Source organism: Tachypleus tridentatus, chromosome 9, assembly GCF_004210375.1.
Source record: "Tachypleus tridentatus isolate NWPU-2018 chromosome 9, ASM421037v1, whole genome shotgun sequence".
In the NCBI taxonomy this organism is placed as follows: domain Eukaryota; kingdom Metazoa; phylum Arthropoda; class Merostomata; order Xiphosura; family Limulidae; genus Tachypleus; species Tachypleus tridentatus.
The window spans coordinates 110,980,854-110,999,984 of record NC_134833.1 but is presented as its reverse complement, the minus strand read 5'-3'; the positions used below and the strand labels follow the sequence as shown (position 1 = coordinate 110,999,984).

Below are 19,131 nucleotides of genomic sequence, written 5' to 3'. Positions count from 1 at the left end.
CTTTGGTAAGGAATTATTAATCTTACTAAACCTAGTTAAACTTTTGATATTCATTCCAAATTATTACAATTTATAATATTAATATTAAATAATACTCAAGAATCTTATAATATTACAACAACTTTTTTCTCCAACATCTCTCTTCCATAGCACTGTCATGTATATATATTTACTATTTTCATTTTATTGACCTTTTAGTCATGTCTGACCAACATTACAGAAATTGCAATAATGTGGTGCATGTTTATTCTCAATACCATATCCAATAGTATAAAACATACTTTAGTAACTGCAATTGTCTTAAATTTGTCCTTATGGATCAATATTTGGTAGAATACAATCACATTTTAATTTAATACATAATAATATATTATATTACTATTTACAAATACATTATCAATTTTCAGTTAGTTATTTTGTTTTAAACAAAAGTCATAAATAAAGAAATATAGAAAACAATAAAGTTTGTACTCACTTGACATAATTTGCTAAGTGGTGTCAAATTTCACACAGGGAAGAATATAAAACATTTTTTTAGGTTTGATATATGCATTTTGAAATAACGACAAATTACTACATCAATACAACAGAATTCCACTGAAATTTATCATACTAACTACACTGTAGTTGGGTCTAAAAATATATTTCAAGCACCATTTTTTTTATTGTCTTTTCCCTTTGATTTTACAAGAAAAAGAAATGTTATTCCCTAGCAAATACTTTTCATAGGCTGATAAAACCCTATGTGCAAAATTCTGAGCTTTCAATCAGTTATCAACACATCACACACAGAGAGAAATAGGTATATGTAAACAATTACTTCCAAACATGGAAGTAATTGGGCATAGCCACCTTGGTTGATTCACTTAATATAATATCTTAGAAAACAGAAAAGATATGATTTTCTTATTTTATTTTCTTGCTTGACAATATTGGTAATTTAAGTTTAAATTTCTAATTCATAACAAACTATAGACTTTGTATTTGAACATCATAGACATCTAACATGAACTGAAGCTACATTTACCTTACCATGTAAAATACAAAAATGGATATTTAGGAACTTTGTTTTAGTATTTGCTTTTAAATTAAGAAATTAACTAATGTATAAGAATAAAATTTGAATTATTGTCAATAACTTGATATGAAACTTAATGACATACAATCCTAAAATAGCAGTTCAATAAAAATTTGAATGTTAGAAATCTACAAATGTTAGGAAATGCCCTCTGACCACTGCCCATAATGACAGTGTTAAACAGAGTTGGTGGTGCTTGTTTAAATTAAAATAAGGTCACTAAATATTTATTTTAACAAATTATTAAAATTCAGTTAAACCCAAAGACAGTTATCTACTTAAATTATTCCAACTGAAGAAACAGTTGTCATCAAAGTATGCTTATTATTTTCATCTTTAGCACATTTTTTAGTTTCTTTAAATTTTGCAGATGATCAAAAACTGTATATCAAATGCTACCCATTATTTTTGGCTTGTTTGTTATTAATCACAAAGACACACAATGAGCTACCTGTGCTCTGCCCGTCACAGATATAAAAACCCAAATTTTAGCATCATAAACCTTATGACTTACCACTGAGCCACTGGAGAGGGATGGGTGGGGGAAGGGGGGGCTTTTCCACCAGTATGAACACAGAAAAAAGTAAAAAAAAAACAGTAAAAAGAAACCATGTGCAGCTTCATTTGTAAAACTATAGCTTCTTATTAATTTAAGTAGAAATTCAACAAAATTATATTAAAGGACCACAAGATCATACTCAAAATATTTTCAGTTTCTGTCATACCATATTCCTTCAATACATACCCATTTACATTATTGGCCATTGCAGGATCAAATTCAAACTTCCTCATAAAGAAAACACTGAAAAAAAAAAAAAAATTAAAAGTAGCTTATATTATAATCACAGTATATTTATTTTAAGGAAAATCAATTAACAGTATAATCTTCAATAATCATTAAAGTTTTAAGTATTTGAAGATGGAATGAGATAATTTCATTATACAATTTAACATAACTCTTACGAGAATTTTGAAAAAGCTTGATAATCAATAAGAAATATAACAACAAGGGTTAATTCTTTGGTAAAACTGTTCAAAGATAAGTCACTGAGACAAGTTGAAAACTGTCAATATATGTTGAGCAAGTTCCAGTTAAATTGACATTATTAACATCAGAACCAATATTAAAAACTACATGAGAACATGTAAGGCAAGTTCCAATTATTTTGTAAAACCCAGCATTGAAAATCATAAAATCATATTCTCATCAAGTTACTATTAATATGATGTTAGAACCAACAATCAAAATAACATGATAAAGCTGCTAGAGAAGACATAGATATTCATGGGGAGAAGCTCAGGACCCAATGACATTATTGTGTAATATCAAATATAAAAATAATGAAACTTCATATCAGACATTTGTGTATATATATCATTACTTTTCAAAGCAAAAACAATATATACACACACAAGCTTGACAAAGTAACAAAAAATCCCTTGAGTATGAATATGTAACTTGCTTTAATAAATGAATATCAACATTAAACAAATAAATCAACACCACCAGTCTTGGAGACTAGCAATGTCGAAATGTTGTGAATTAAATTACTTTGAGAGAGTTTGTTTCTTTTCTTTGTTTTTTGAATTTTGTGCAAAGCTACAAGAGGGCCATCTGTGCTAGCCATCCCTAATTTAGCAGTGTAAGACGAGAGGGAAGTCACCTGGTCATCACCACTCACTGCCAACTCTTAGGCTACTCTTTTACCAACAAATAATGGATTGGCCATCACTTCATAATGCCCACATGGCTGAAAGGACTAGCTTGTTTGGTGCGACAGGAAAATCAAACCTGCAGCCCTCAGATTACGAGTTGAATGCCTTAACCCACCTGGCCATGCCGGGCCCACTTTGAGAAAGACACACCAAAACTAAGTGATCTGAGAGAAAACATCTGAGCAACAGTAGGAACAAGGAATGAAATGTAGTGGTACACTCAAATTGAAAACCAAGTAACATTGGGGTTTTATCATTCAGATTACAGTAAGATGAGGGCTCCCTACCAGTCACACGTTGGCTGGTTAAGTTCTAATCCACCACCAGACTACTGGGATAACAGATGGAACAGGAAAAAAAAGGAAACTAACCATATGGATAACCCTGATAAATTTCATGTATGAAGCCTAAGTACAGTGATGTAGGGATATACAAAAGCAACTAAGGTTGTTGAAGGAGGGAGAGGAAGCCAAAGTGGCAATGGAGGTGCTAATTGAAGGAGGGTAAGAACTTGAAACCAAGGTTGAGCAAACAAAAAAAGTATGACAAGAAGGACCAGACACAGAGTAAACCTGATAATGGATAAAACTCAGGGAAGGAGCCAGAAAAGCATAGAAGTAAAGGTGGGACGAATCCTGATTGAAGGTGTTCATTGCAAAAACCAAAAGATGGGGAATCAGGAACCAAAAAAGGGGTAACTTGACAATGAGATGGAAGGCAATTGCATCCATTAAATAGAGTAGCCCACTGATTGCACAACCACAAAAATACCCGAGGAATAAGAAACCTCTTTGTGGGTAAAACCTTGTCAGGTTAAAACAATTGATCTCCAACAAGATTCAGAGGACCTGGAACATGATACACCAGAAGACATATGTAATGTAAATGGGCCTAGAAGATGAGTTATAATGCCCAGAGACAAAGTGAATATGAATGGATTAATATATGACAAATTGATTGAATTGTTGGAATGAATCCCAATTAACTTTATTTCATATTAAAGGCAGAAAATAATCCAAAGCACAATGAACAAGAAGTTCCAATATGTTTATGTGCATAGCTGCCTCAATTATAAACCAATAACCTGCAATTTCATGTGTATCCAGAAATGCTTCCCAATCCATCAGAGAAGAGTCCATTAAAAGATACAACTCTAGACAAGGAAGCAGAAAAGAAATATCATGGTGTTGTTTCTATCGAGCAGCCTGGCTAAATCAATATGCAGGGATAAAAGGAAAGGAAGAACAGTCAAGATCCCAAGCAAGATTTGACTGATTGTGCTACACCCACTAAAGGGTGTGCATGCAAGTACCTATCTATGAGAATCAAGACTTCTTTGAATGCCAAGGCCCCAAAAGAAAAAGAACCTCACATGTAGTAATAAAAGGAGAGGAGTAAGCCTAGGGAACTAATAGCTCAGTCACCTGCAAACAATATGGAAAAGGCTGGACTTGCCTGAGAAGAGATGAAGAATGTCCCCAAGTGGATAATGGATTGATCTAGAAGAAGAAAATATTTCTCCAACTTCACAAGCTAACATACCTGAGCTGCCTCTTGAAGAAGCAACTGGGTGTGCTTGCGAGATGTCTGATGAGCTGAGGCCAAAAGCAGTCAGTCATCCATGTAAAGGTGAAATTACAGACCAAGAGAATGAATAAGTCAAGAAAAGGCCCTTACCACCCAAAAGAATATATATACGATGCAGATGCCAGACCAAATGGCAAAGCATTGAATTGTTATACTCGACCCTTAAGGACAAAAGAAAGATAATGCCCAGATGTTAAGGAAATAGGGATGGGAATGTATGCATCTATGACATCCAATGTCATCATCCAAAGTCTCAGAGTAAATGTCCAGTGAAGGAAGAGGAAGAACACCATAGTAAAACAAGAAAGACTGAGTCAGAAAAGGTCTAAAACAGGAGATCAGTCTTGGTCTTCTTGGGAATGATAAATATCCTAGAATAGAATCCTGGAAAAATTTGATTGACAAGTTCTATAGCATTGTCAAGAAGAAGATTCAGAACTGATTCAGAGTGAACCTGGCAAAAAACAGGACCTGAAGGACAGGGAAAGAGACTGGATGTGGGGATAATAGAAGTTGAGAAAATGAAGGGAAACAACTTCTGCCAACTCCTAAAGCATCTAAGTATCCAGGGTTAAATCATTCCAAAGTTATAGGTGTACAAAGTTATGCAGCCATGTAATGACCTTGTCAGACCCTACAGAATAGTGACTGGTAGCACTGGTGGCAATGAACCTGGTGATGAGTAAGCTGGTAGGTAGTCACCAAAATCTAGGAGAAAAACTAGAGAGACGTAAAAGGATGAGAGTGATAAACAGAAGCAGATGAAGGCTGCAATGGGCAAGAACCTAAAAATGTAAAGGAGGGGTGTTGATTAACATCCACCACTCTGGACTCCAGAGAGTCAGAAACACCTCCATAAACTGTTCTACATAAAAACAGAGCCATATGATGGTTATAGGCAGGCACACAATAACTGAAAGTGCACCCCTATCCAGTGAATCCCAACAACAGAGGAGCCATGTTTGAAAGGAAAGGGCTGAGGAACACAAGCTTGCCAACATGGAATACATTAGGAAGTGAGTATTCTTCAACAACCACTTTGGGGAACAGTGGATAACCTCAGACAGAAGATGGATGAAGGATAGAAATCTCAGTTGATTGGAGTGGGACAAATTAGGTAGGAAAATTGGGCTTGAATAAATGAGATATCAAGGTCAAAACTCCACACCTGGATCCATGACTCTGTAGTTTAAGAGTCAAGAGACAGAAAATTCAAACAATGATGCACATAAGTATAATTATTTGAGGCATGCTGACCCCAGAACTTAACTGCACCACAAACCAGCTAGCATAAACTCCAATATCTATAAATGGAGGATAAACCAGGTAATCAAAAAAAAAGAAAAAAGAAGAGTAGAATGTAGAAACATTAGTAGTCTTATGACAAAGGAGACACAGACAAGAGGTAACATACCTATGACACCATATCCAGAAAGGTTAAAGGCATTCTGGGAGCATTCACAGAGGGGATGCCAGATTACATGGCAAAGGAAAGAGGTGGAAAAAGGTTATTCAAATCTTCTTGTGCAGGTTCATCAGAAAAGGAAATATCTGGTCTGGGATCACAAGACTTATAATGACTCCAATTTACAATATAATAAAATCAAGACCTCCTCAGTTGAAATGATGGAGCTTGAAGTGTGAAAAACTACAAGTTGTTGTAGTAGTACTGTTAATTACTATAGTGGTAACAGTGAGTTCAAATTTGGAATTCATAACTCAACCAAGTTTGGATAAGTCAAATAACAAGGTATAGTAACTCAACTTTAAGTGTAAAATAAAGCAGAAATGATGATGTCATTTAGAAACTATTAAAGAATTTGAAAAATCGAAATCAAACATGAGCAAAATTTGAACACATATTCCTACTACTGTGCCAAAGTGAAGATTGGGTTCTGTAGTATACAGATAGCCAGAAGTACCCAAGAAAGTGTACTGCACTCTCATCTTTGGAGGATTGTCACATCCTGCAAAACAAATGTACCATGTTAAAAAATGTGAGGTAGGTGGGAGTATCGAGGATAGTTGCAAGCAGAAACTTTATGTATATAGAAGGCAGTCATAATTAATATATGACTAATGACCTAGCATGTGCAGTTAATGATTGATGACTTTAAAGCTTCAAGAGAACAGAAAGTTGAAAAATTATTTCTGTGAAAAGTATTTCACTTTTAGGATAGGAAATTTTATTTTACATTTGGAATATGGAAGAAATTTGTGTTTAACAATTACACATATAACAGAAATATAACATTCGTAAACAATCTGTGAAAATGCAGCTCCTGAGTAACAGAACTAAGTTATATATTAAATATGTTTTACACAATACCTCAGCTACCACACATAGAAAAACTAACTGGGTAGCACAGTCTTCATGAAAATGATACCTACATATAAAATTCAAATAATTATGTGCTAATGGTTTATTATGCCAAACCAGTGAAGAAAAACAATGGCAACAATAACACAGTGTAACCACATTATGAAACTTAAAATCTTGTTAAAGAATGGGAAGTTACATATACAAAGGTTATTCAAGTATTTTACTAAAAACATGTTTTTCTAACTAAACAAAACAATCATTTCTGGTTTATCACAAGGTTTCCAACTACTATATTAACCTTTCTAACAATATAATAATCCATATTCTGATAATAACAGATTACCCATATGGTATAGTAAATTGAAACAATAACGTGAATTAAAAAAAATAACTTACCTTCCCAATCCAATGAAAGGAAATATTGCAACATAATATGTTACACAAATCAAAGATATAAGCCATAAGGATGCAGGAAACTGGAGAACATCTTTTAGTACCACAACCTCACCTGAAAGAAAATATCACTGTATATTTTATATAGTTCAATTACATCCTGAAGAAAATGTATTTCACACTACTACAAAATGTAAAAAAAATATGCAAAGAAAAGATAGGAGGTCAACAGAAGTGTCGTCAGAATTAGGACTAGCACTATAGTAGACAAATCTAGCTCTGGCAGATCTGTAAACATTGAGACAAGTATGAAAGGTCCACTTTCAACATAAAATGAAAGAAAATGGATATTTTTATGAAGAAATTAATCATCCTTAGAACTGTTTATATTTGCCATGAATATCAGTAAACAGTGGTACAAGTATGTTGAACCATCAAAACTGACATTGCAGCTACAATTTGGCCCACACACTACTGGCAAAGAGTATATGCAAGGCTTTCACCAAAGTTTTAGAAATTCTAATAATTATAAAAATAACTGCAATGTGAAGAATGCTATAAGACAGTGAATAGTATAATAAAAAAAATTCTAGATTATAAAGGGAAAAACAGAGCTTATATAAGACTTCCTGAAATTTGCATAATACATTATACAGAAAAGTGGTAGAGTGGAAAATTATGGGTGATGTATGTTATGCAATATGTAAAAGACATTTTGGAATGTTTTTGGCCTCTCATTTTGTTGACAGCACAAATTCAACCTCAACAAGGAAAGGCTTTCTGTATTTCAGTTGCAAGTCTATCTGGTTTGAATTGAATTACAAAATAAAATACATTATTTTAACTATAATCCTCTATACATACACTCACAATTTTACAGATGATTATAGTCATGCAGAGTTAATAATTAAATAATTTAATGTAGTTACTGTCCTTATGTTTTGCTAAAAGAATTTCCAGAATTAATGAAACAAAAGGATAACAACACATACAAACAGGTAGTACTCTCTTTCTCTAACATGTAAAATGCCTTTTGCCACTTAATGTAATAGAATAAAATATATAGTAAGAACATTTCCTTGCATATTCCCATAGAAATTTGTGTCCAAAATCAAAAACCATTCATTATTATGTAATAAAATTAAATCTAATTGATCCATGCCATTGTATGAATTTCAATGTTATTTTTCACATTAGTTATTAATTGATTTTACTCAATTTTATATCATACATGAAAAAACATCTTTTGGGGGTCATTCCATTTATCAAAATATATAACAAAAATATAAAAAATATATAACAAAAAATTAAAAAAAAACAAAAAACACCTTATTTCTCAAACTATATTAAAAAACTATAAAATAATTTTAATGTTTCTTAATAATTTTATAATAGTTTATTTTGCTAAGAAAATATATGATTTAATGATCATTTGATATTACAACAAACAGAATCAAATTAAAAAAAGACTAAAATAATAAAATATAAAACAAAAAAAGTTTACATACTTAAAAAAATATCTTAATACGATAATGTCAGTTTTCTGACAAAGTAATTATTTACATATATTTCATTACAAATCCAATATGTTGTAACTATATCAATTATGGAAATTATAATAATGAAATAAAAACAATCATAAATTTTTATACAAAAACCTAAAGTAACAATATACAACAAAATGGAATTTAAGCATAAGATTTATAAAAAATTTAAGACAAATAAAAAAATCAGAAATATATGTTTCTTTACTTACCAGTTTTCCCAGCAGCTCTGTTTAAAATCTTTTCAGCTCGCCAGTCAAAAAATCCCACAATAAAAGCACTTATTTGTGAAAGAACACAACTAGCAGATGCTAAAAAGGTTTGGAATAATAAAGCAAACTTTAATCCTCCATCGTCTCAAAACGTATATTAGTATGCTCATAATGAGAATACAAAATTAAATACTGTCTAAACACACTTGATAAAAAAATTACACAACAACAATTGTATTATTGTTGGATAACACCAATGAATTCAACAAAAGTGTAAATTCTTTCAAATGAAAAATTACTTGAACTTATGAACTACTATGAAGTAACTAACTATAATTCACTTATTTGCAGTTAAAATGATATTTTAAGATATATTTACATGGATACTTACCAATAAAAAGTACAATGCCTAGACACTTGTATCCTTCATAACTTTTACTGACCAGTTTATAGATTGGAAACATTGTAGCAAAGTTAACTGAACTTCCCTATCAGAAATGGAAGAAAGTGAATTTCACTTGTTTATAATGTTTCACTTTTTGGGGAAAGAAATAATTTCTTGCTTTCCTGACAAAATTTTATAATATTCACCTACATTCAACCAAAATTTCCAATAATTCAAATTAAATGTGAAGGAGATATTAAGTTTGTAACATTAATTATCAGTTTTCATTAAATAGAGATCTAATAAAATAAATTACCATACAGCAATTGGTTTTTTTCTTATTGTTCTTTATAAATAGTATGTTTAAGGGATAAATTCCAAAAGAATTACAATTTTACACGTTAAAACATTACTATCAAATATAAATAGATATGTCAGCAGAAGAACAATAAAATGTAGTAAGTATAAATATTGTACCCAATTTTTGATGTGCATTAACTCCTGATGCTCATCCCCAACAAATAAACATTTCCACTTAAAATACAGAAAGCAAATACACTTAGAAAAATTATCACAGAAAAGATTTTTTAATGTACAAATACACTTGCAATTAATAAGCACATTAACATGTTACAAAATTATCAAATTTGACTTTCTTTTATTAATTCATATCACTAGTTTCTTCTGCTATGACAGTATGAGTACTATGTGTAAAAAACCATAATTGTAAAAGAAAAAACAAAACAAAAACTTACAACACGAGCAAAACTTAGTTGAAGACCAAATACCATACTCAATTCTTTCCCTTTAAACCAGCTGACAGCATATGTGTTCTGGGCTACTGCTAATGATTCTCCTCCTATACTGTAGCATCATAAAATAAAATGAATAACATTTCAAAACCTTAGGGAAACCTAAAATAAAATGGAAAAAAATCAACAATACATTACAGACTTTGGTTTTCCCTTAAATTTTCAGAAGTAAATTTTCCTCAATACTATGCTTTTGCTATTAAAAACATATTTTTAAAAAGATAATTTTGCTTCACTCTTTTGACAAGTAAATATTAAAAGCAATTTATTTAAATTTTCTAAAACAAAAAGTCATATTAAAACTTTCTATACATTAAAACAAACACAAAGTGATAACACGGGCTAATTACTGCTGAGTATGATTGGCTGTTTGGAAGGAGTCACAAGAAGCCAATCATCCATGTAATAACAAAAATGCAGCCCTAGAGCATGGTGATGTCAAGCAAATGCTCAGACTACTTAGCAAAATATGTAGGGTGCCAAGGCAAGTCTGAAGGAAAAGGCCCAAAATTTATAAACCACTACAAGATGGATAAACCAAAGCTAAGGAGAAAACAGGGATGATATTCGTGTAACTAGATAAGTGCTGAAGCCAGACATCTATTTTGGTTATCCACAACCCTGGTGAAATCACCTAGCTTAGCATTAGAAAAGATTTCATGGTAAACCTGGGCAGGGAAACAAAGTTATTGAGGCAAGATAAACTGAGTCCCAGCTGCAGGAATAAAACTGCTGAGAAAGGTGTAGAAAAGATTCAATGACCCACTGCAATAGCAATATGCAAACTGCTTTCAACAGGTGCTGGATGGTCAGATCTCAAGGAAATGGGATAAGGAGAAAGGGAAGGCAGGAAAAAAACAAGACAGAACCTGAAGCACCCCTTGATCCCTGATGAAGGAATACATGGCAATGAAGAAGCTCAGGCAGCCAAGCTCTTACCAGAACTAAAATAACAGGACAGTCACCAGTACTGGTGCCAAAGAAGAAGTATTGTCAAGTAAGTGACAAGAAGTGTCCTGAGTTGAAGGGACTGGGAAGGACAGGAAAGAATAACTAGAGATAAATGAGTCTCTGAATGAGACATACAAGCTATAATATTTTTAAGTGTGAATTGTTGTTGGACCAATGTCATCCAAGAATCTATAATTTCTGAGATCATATCAAACATATAGTGCCTTAGAAATGGGGCCATATGTACATCTTTTAGATATATTGAGGATAAATGAGCCTGAGCCAATATGGTATCACAACCCATAAGATCCAAACAACAAAAAAACCACACACATAATGCCAGAATTAAAAACAGTATGTGGACTAGAGTGGAGAAGAAAAGGCAAGTAAGTACCATATCAGAAGCTACTGTGTGAGAGATTGACAAGATATTATATTTAAAATTACAATTTACATATGAATATTATGTCAGCTTTTGTTTGTTTTTGTGAAATCCCACAGACTAGCAAAATTATTGTAACATACCATACCTGTTCTGTAAATCAATGGTTGAGAACAACTGATATAAAAGATATGGGCAAGTTAAAAACAATATGTAGAAGGAATACAACTGTATTATCTAGCAACATATTCATGCTGTGTGCAGAAGATTTAAGACCTGTATCTGATGGATCAGAGAAGGAACTAAGATAATTTGATACGGGAGGTTATAAATGAAGGTACAGATAATCTAGATATGGGAGATATATTTGAATGATAATAAGATAAGTTTAAAAATAAAGATTTAAATATTAGGAATAAGAAAAACAAACTATGGAAGTTCAGATTTAGTTACAACAATAGACATGCACAGGTATTTATCTTACAATGCTGTAACATTGGTTAATATTTTCATTTAAAAACGTAAGAAATCTATATTTATATAAAAACTACATTTAAATTTCAATGATGATCTTAAGGGTTATTTAGTTAATGAATTACTGAATGGATGTCTATCACACTATTTGTCAATAAACAATGTGAAAAAGGTTCTAATTTTAAATTTGTGTCAAAGATTATGTACAATAAAACAGACACAAACAAGATAAAATCTGAAGCACTTTCAAACAGATGGACTTCCAAAAGTGATATGGCTTTTATAACTTTTAGTGTGTGTGTGTGTGTGCGTGCGCGTGTATTATACAATATATTTGTACATTAACCAAGAAATAATTTTACCCAAATATAAATCTTCCTGCTTCCATTACCCAGAACTTATTCACAAGACCACCAAGAGCAAACACGACCTAAACAGAAAATTGCAATGATATTGTCTGTAAATATTCCAAATAGAAAATACAAAACACTTGAGTAGAAACCTGTGATGAAATATAATTCAGTATATCAACAAATACAAATAAAATTACAAAAAATGCATTTTAATAACATAATAAAATAATGTTTAATGTGTCAAATTAAATTAAAACATTAAATAATGTAAGACCTATGGGCTTTGTTATTTTTTATTTGTTTATCAGTTTAAAATGCATTTAAAATGAAGAAAACAAGACAGAGTGACATCAGCAACAAAATAACCAACATGGTAAAAAACTAATAACAAAACACAACATTCCAGTACATCTCAGAATGGCTGGTATGAGTATTAACAAATTCTAGTAAACACCAAATTTATTAAAAAACCAGATACGAAACTGAAGTCCATACTGTGTAAAAACTACAATGACAAACACAACACCAACATTATTTATAAAATACAATGCAACAACTGCCATTACTTCTATATTCAATAAACAAGCAGAAAAATGGAAACTAAATACAAAGAGCACAGAAAAAACACCTTCACATGTTTTTGAACACTGCAAATCAAATAAACACAATATAACCATAGAAAACACTAAGTTTTTAAGTAGGGAAACAAATATAAACAAATGCAAAATCAAAGAAGCCCTACTTGTACAGCAACTAAAACCAAAATTAAACCAATATAAAAGAACTCTTTTATACCTATACTAATTAATAACCTAACATCCACCTGCAATGCCCCTACAATCCAGTACCCATTCATACTCTCATCCCTAAGACGTGTCTGTCAGTGGTCACATTCAAACTCTCTCCTCCTTAACCTGAAGATGACCTAAGAAGGTCGAAACATTGTTCTCTCCTTGTCAATAAAAGTGTTAATACCGGCCATTCTGAGATACATTTTTATCCCATTTTTTGCTACTATTCTACTCAAAACTAAATAAACAAACTCTTTTCTTGATATCTACCTTTGATCTCTAAAATACTTATCTATTCTTCTTTTAAACTCTTACTACATATAGAAGCAAACTAATCAACTTATAATATGTCAAATGCAGTATTTATAGTAGAGACTAATTTTTAGAAAAGATATTAAGAGTTGTTTTAGCAATATAAACACATGATTATCAAACACAAACCTGTCTCATTAAGTTCTGAAAATCTATGTTTGATTACTGGCCATATAATTTGGTTAAATGACCTGGGGATTCAAATTATTGGTTTTGAATGTACAACAATATGATCAAGATAATTCCCCTTATATACTGGGAATATTTTAAATTTATGAAACAAAAATATTGCTACAAAATAGTTTTTCAATTTATCTCAGTGGCAACTTTTATACACCAAATATAAGCCACTCTCAAAATGTCCTATGTGGTTTTATCTGATGAAAGAAAACTCTCAAAGACATTCATATCTAAAAACCCAACAGCCAAGAACAACTTTCAAATACTAAATATCAGAAAATCCAAGCTATGATCACTTCACATTTGAATTGGAGAACAACTAATAGTAAATTACTCATTAAGTAATTAATAAAGTAGTTAATAAATTAAAGCTTGATAAAATAATCTAAATAAAACTTTTACACTGAAAAATAAACACTAATCCTTGTTCTTATTCAGTGTCAACTGATGTACGTGTTTGTTAAAAACTGCTGGGAATGATACTCAAAATACTAGACATCCAACAGTTCATGATTTCATGAAATAGTAAATAACCTTATAATTTTTATTATTTATGTATATTTAATTTGCAATAAATATATTATTTTTAAAATTATTATTATTAATCATCATAATCAGCATTATTATTATCGTTGTAGCTCATCCAGATAGAAATTCTAGAACTGCCAGTTATTTAACATTTGAAAAATTGTTTCTGGCTGCTGGTTACCTAATACTGTAATAAGATATCACAGGTTGATGATTATTAACGATAAATATTCATTTGGTCTTATTTTTTTTCCTACCAATTACTTAGTTCATTTGATTACTAAATCAAAAAATCTCACTTAGTGCCCTTTCTTATACACATAACTTGAGTATTCTTGAAAGGATTTCCTTTGCAACCATTAGACTCACCCTAGAAATGTACATGACTGGTGAGGAGGTTTAGATATGTACAGATATTATAAAATGTCCTGGGAGTACTACATGTAAATATATGAGCTGTAAATATCAATGATAATAATATTTTATTGACTTTGCAATTCCATTAACTGTAAGAACAATAATTATAATATTTTACTACAAAAAAATTTGAAGATAATGACTTCATCCAAGACTACATGCTAATAAAATAACTAACATTGACTAATTATACTTATCTCCACATATTCAATCAGAAGTAAATATTCTGGAAGAATTATGGGCCATGGGAAAAAAAATAAAATGAGAAAAATACAAAATTGTGAAAAAAATGAACAGAAAGAAAAGAAAAAGAAATAAGAAAATAGATAAAACTTGTCTCCTAGAGTTTGTTGCAGAGTCAACACCATTATGGCTCTGTTACCAGCCAATTAGACATGGTAAAAGAATAGAGAATAAGTTTAGTAACTGCTTATGGGTAGAGGAAAAAAATATACTTTTTTGGAAGAATATTTACACCTGTAACCAAGCTAGTCTCCTATCAACTCATTACTGACTCGTACTTGAAATGGGACCTAATGGCCCTTAAGTACTTATACACAAATGTTTCATATAAATCAATGGTACTCCACAATGAAATGTAGTAAAATAATCTTAACATACCTGCCCTCCTAAGATACACAAGCTGAAAATAATTGCACCTAAACGAATTCCAAACACTCTGTCAATAAGAAAACCACCACAAAAACTCAAGATGACATTAGGCCATGAATACCATGAATACAACTGGGCAAACTGGGAAGTAGTTATATCCATATCATTAATAATTTGTTCTTGAAGAGCTCCTGGGTTATCAAAACAAAAATAACTTCCTGAAAAGAAACAAAAACAGAAAAGTTTGACTCTATCTACTTAACAGAAACAACTGATTGTGCCTCTTTCATTCTCATCGTTTAAATGAAATGCAGTTACATTCTTAGATGCGAGTTATTTCCTAATATTGTCACTTAATCATATAAAAGTTTTAATACTAAAAAAGGTCACTGCCATATTTATAAATATCTGAATTTATTTAATATTCTAAAATTTAAAGATTTAATTAACTATAGTGCCTTATTCCTTTCATTACTATTAGTGGTAGTAATTTGGCTTTTTGTTTGATTTTTACAAAGTTTGTGACTGACTATTTATGTGTATTTAATATTTTGGTTTTGTTGTGGATCTGCACACAAACAATCACATTACTATAATAAATTGACAACAATAATAACTACTATACTAAGTGTATTTTACTTCTCTTTCACATGCAAGTTTAAATATATTACGTAGAACATCTACATCAGCAGAAAAGTTTGTTTCCTTTTTACTTTTACAAAAGGATTCGTAAAGCACACACAAAACTTGCCAAATCCAAGAAAGCACATAAAAAACAGGAGAAAATATCGATGAAGACATTGTGAAGGATCGCAAAGTGAAGCTGTTATTCCATCAGGACAAGCAGGATTGCAGCCAGTTCTATTTCGTTCATTAATTTCTTTTGTTTCATCAGTAATATTGTCATTATTCACAGTATATTCACTGTCAGTAACTTTTTGTAATAAAGGAACGTTTTTTTCTGTTGAAAACTCTCCGAGATCTTCTGTCATCTTTACGACTGTTGTTTTGAGATGATAGAGAATGAAAAATATTTATATTTACATACGAGCAAAATTAAAACTAATGTAATAACGTTTTCTGATACAACTTTTTTTCTCACCGCCCCATCTCACGTGCAACAGGCAGAGTCCTCTAAAAATAACAAAATGAATACTTTCTTTTCTTCTTGTCTAATACAAATAAAAATGTATAATATTATTTTTCGGACTTGTATTTGTAAATGCGATACATGACTTTTATTGTTGCATCGTTTTTATGTTTTATTGTAAAATACAGGTTGCCAGGCTTTGAGATCAACCAGAAGCGTCGGTTTGTTTATAATTAAGCACAAATCTAAACAATGGATTATTTGTGCTCTGCCCATTACCGGTATAGAAACCAGGTTTCTAAGGTTATACGTCCGCAGACATACTGCTATGTCACTGAGGAGCAAGAGGCGTTGGAGCTGTGGGTTTTTCACAGTTTGAAATACATTACTTATATAGCACTTGTAAATTATATTATTATATTAATTTTCTGAAAAGCATGACCCCAAACGCCCCTCGATTAACTTGCTTTTAGTAGCTTCTTACATTTTAAATACATCCTTGTAAAATCTGCATATCTAGTTAAACACCCCTTTCTTTTCAACTTCTTCCTACATCAGTGTCAATTATTTATTAACTCAAAGTTGAATTTGCTTTATTTGTAAACTGCATTACATGCCATACGTGTAATCGAGACGAATCTGCCCAATTTTAATCACTATCGTGGTCAATATCTTATATGGTCTCTAAATGTAATTGTTAATAGTTAACGATTTAACTTAATCGCTATAAACCAATGGCGTAAGTGCAAAAGATGCTCCCTCCAACGTAAACCAGTAACTCAATCCCCCAACATTTATTACAATTCTTCAATTTGTCAGGCCCTTCGAACCCCTTTTTGGCAACCTCTCTCTCAGTAATGGGAGCATACATACTCCACTGGCTACAGCTTTTCAAACCACTGCTTTATTTATTCTTGCCTTCATTTAAATCAGATGGAAATAGTCCGTTTTTACATTTTTCAGTCAGTAAAATTTAACAAATGTGGTGAATTATGCTTGATGATGCAACAATCTTACAACTCAAAGTAAAAGAATCAGGCACGAAAGTAACTGGAAAGTCCTGAAGTACTTTTATTTTCATTCTTTTAAAACCAGGAAATAAAAAAGTCAGAAACAGATTAACAGTAATACTGTAATGCTATACAAGTAAATACATAGTGTGCTTTGGGAAACCAGAAATGATAATGAAAGCATAATTCAGGATGATAGGGATGTTATTAAAAATGTATTCCTCTGTGGCATGCAGATCCGACATCCATTTTCTACCTTCTTATATTCGTGTAGATATTATAATATTTCGTTAATTTTAGTTTTCTTTTCTTTTAGGTTTTCGCAAATGATCTAGAAACTCTTCAACTTGATTTTATTTTAGTTCCCTTTGTTCTTTCATTGTTCCATACATGATGTTTGTTCTGACCATGAGTAGTTTTGCTGATATACTTCTAACAGTGCAGGCAAGTAGACGAAAAAAGTGTTTTTCACTGATAAGCGCGTAAGGCGTGCGACTCGTAATCCGAGGGTCGCGGGTTCGCGCCCGCGTCGCGCTAAACATTCTCGCCCTCCCAGCCGTGGGGGCGTATAATGTGACGGTCAATCCCACTATTCGTTGGTAAAAGAGTAGCCCAAGAGTTGGCGGTGGGTGGTGATGACTAGCTGCCTTTCCTCTAGTCTTACACTGCTAAATTAGGGACGGCTAGCACAGATAGCCCTCAAGTAGATTTGTGCGAAATTCCAAAACAAACAAACAAACACTGATAAGCTAGATGATATTTCAAGTTTATGGCCTCCCCCTCTGTTAAATGGGAATGACTAGTCATATGGATAGCTATACCTCAGAAAAACTATCCAGTTCATTTGCCTCCACCATGCTGAACTTGAGCCATGCTGAAGGTTACCTATACATCCACATATCCTGATGCTGCTTCCTATGGTCTACATGTTCCACCTTTACCAATGATACCTCTGTTTGAATGTCATCTGTTACTACAGGAACAAAGCATTTGATTTACTTCTTGCACTGCAAGAGAATCAGCAGCACCAATATTCTGCCAAACAGTAAATTTGGCAAAGCTACTGGTTCCAACCAACAGCCCAACAGGCATAAGACTCTGAGCAGTACTCATTCTTTGCCAAGCAACAGAATGGGCAAGGCTGTCAATTTTGACTGATGGCCTAATAGATACAGTATAACTAATAGCAAATGAACAGAGCCCAGGTTAACATGACCACTGACTTGGGGAGCAGACAGATTGTACTGCAAGGTTTGATGGACAGCTCAGTTCTTATGGGGCTGAGTGGTAGTTGATATGTGTTTGTAAGGATAAAGTTTGAGAAATCAAGCTTATGGCCTACACAGGAGCAACCAGAATACTGGTAGCTTTTGAAATATATCAAGTAGGATCACTAATACGAACAGTGAAAACAAAATTAATTCTTAGAAATTGTGATAGATTAGATGTGAATAGAGTTGCAGATCTCTGGCTAAAAAAGATTGCTCATAGAATAAAGCTAGTTATTTGCTACCTCCTTGGAAGAAATTTACTGTGCAAAATATTAGTTAGTTTTGCCCGTGCAACTGGTGAATTAGTGTTTCAAGGGAGATATGTATCAACTGTTTGCCAGATAAAACCCAGGAATAATGAACTGCATCAATGTAAGCAATAGAGAAAATAACAGTTCCTCAATACACGTAAGTGATGTTCTCTGGTTTATTATGGTAGATCATGCAATGTGCTTATAGAAGTCATGTATGAAATAAATCATTTCCTGTACAGAAAGCCTAGGTCTGAAGAGTGGTGAAGTCCAGATGTTGGTTTGGAAATTATGGGCAACAGGCTATCCAATTTGTAATTAAATGGTCACAGGTGCAATAATTGAAGTGCAAGTAACCAAACCAAGGTTGAAGATAATACCAGAATTGCATCCATTTTATTGAGGCCAAAATAAAGCTTTGTTATCAATATGTATGAAATTGTTGGCTAAAAACTGAGT

At 32.1% G+C, this 19,131-nt stretch overlaps 1 protein-coding gene across 5 annotated transcripts in view; it reads right to left on the bottom strand.

The window, feature by feature from the left end:
• Positions 1-16,187, bottom strand: part of LOC143226044 (lysosomal dipeptide transporter MFSD1-like) — a 46,325-nt gene extending 30,138 nt beyond the window's left edge. For 3 of the 5 annotated variants that reach the window (XR_013014258.1, XR_013014259.1, XM_076456452.1), the window contains exons 1-8: positions 15,798-16,187; positions 15,060-15,264; positions 12,220-12,287; positions 9,994-10,102; positions 9,245-9,341; positions 8,854-8,952; positions 7,101-7,212; positions 1,824-1,880 (exon numbers count right to left, since the gene is read on the bottom strand). Coding sequence is in view for 3 of the 5 variants with exons in the window: in XM_076456452.1 (XP_076312567.1) it covers positions 1,824-1,880; positions 7,101-7,212; positions 8,854-8,952; positions 9,245-9,341; positions 9,994-10,102; positions 12,220-12,287; positions 15,060-15,264; positions 15,798-16,042 (992 nt within the window). In the remaining 2 variants the exon portion in view is untranslated. Of the gene's footprint in view, positions 1-1,823; positions 1,881-7,100; positions 7,213-8,853; positions 8,953-9,244; positions 9,342-9,993; positions 10,103-12,219; positions 12,288-15,059; positions 15,269-15,689; positions 15,709-15,797 lie in introns of those variants that run through there. The other 2 variants (XM_076456451.1, XM_076456453.1) reach the window with 2 other exon arrangements.
• Positions 16,188-19,131: the final 2,944 nt, after the last annotated feature.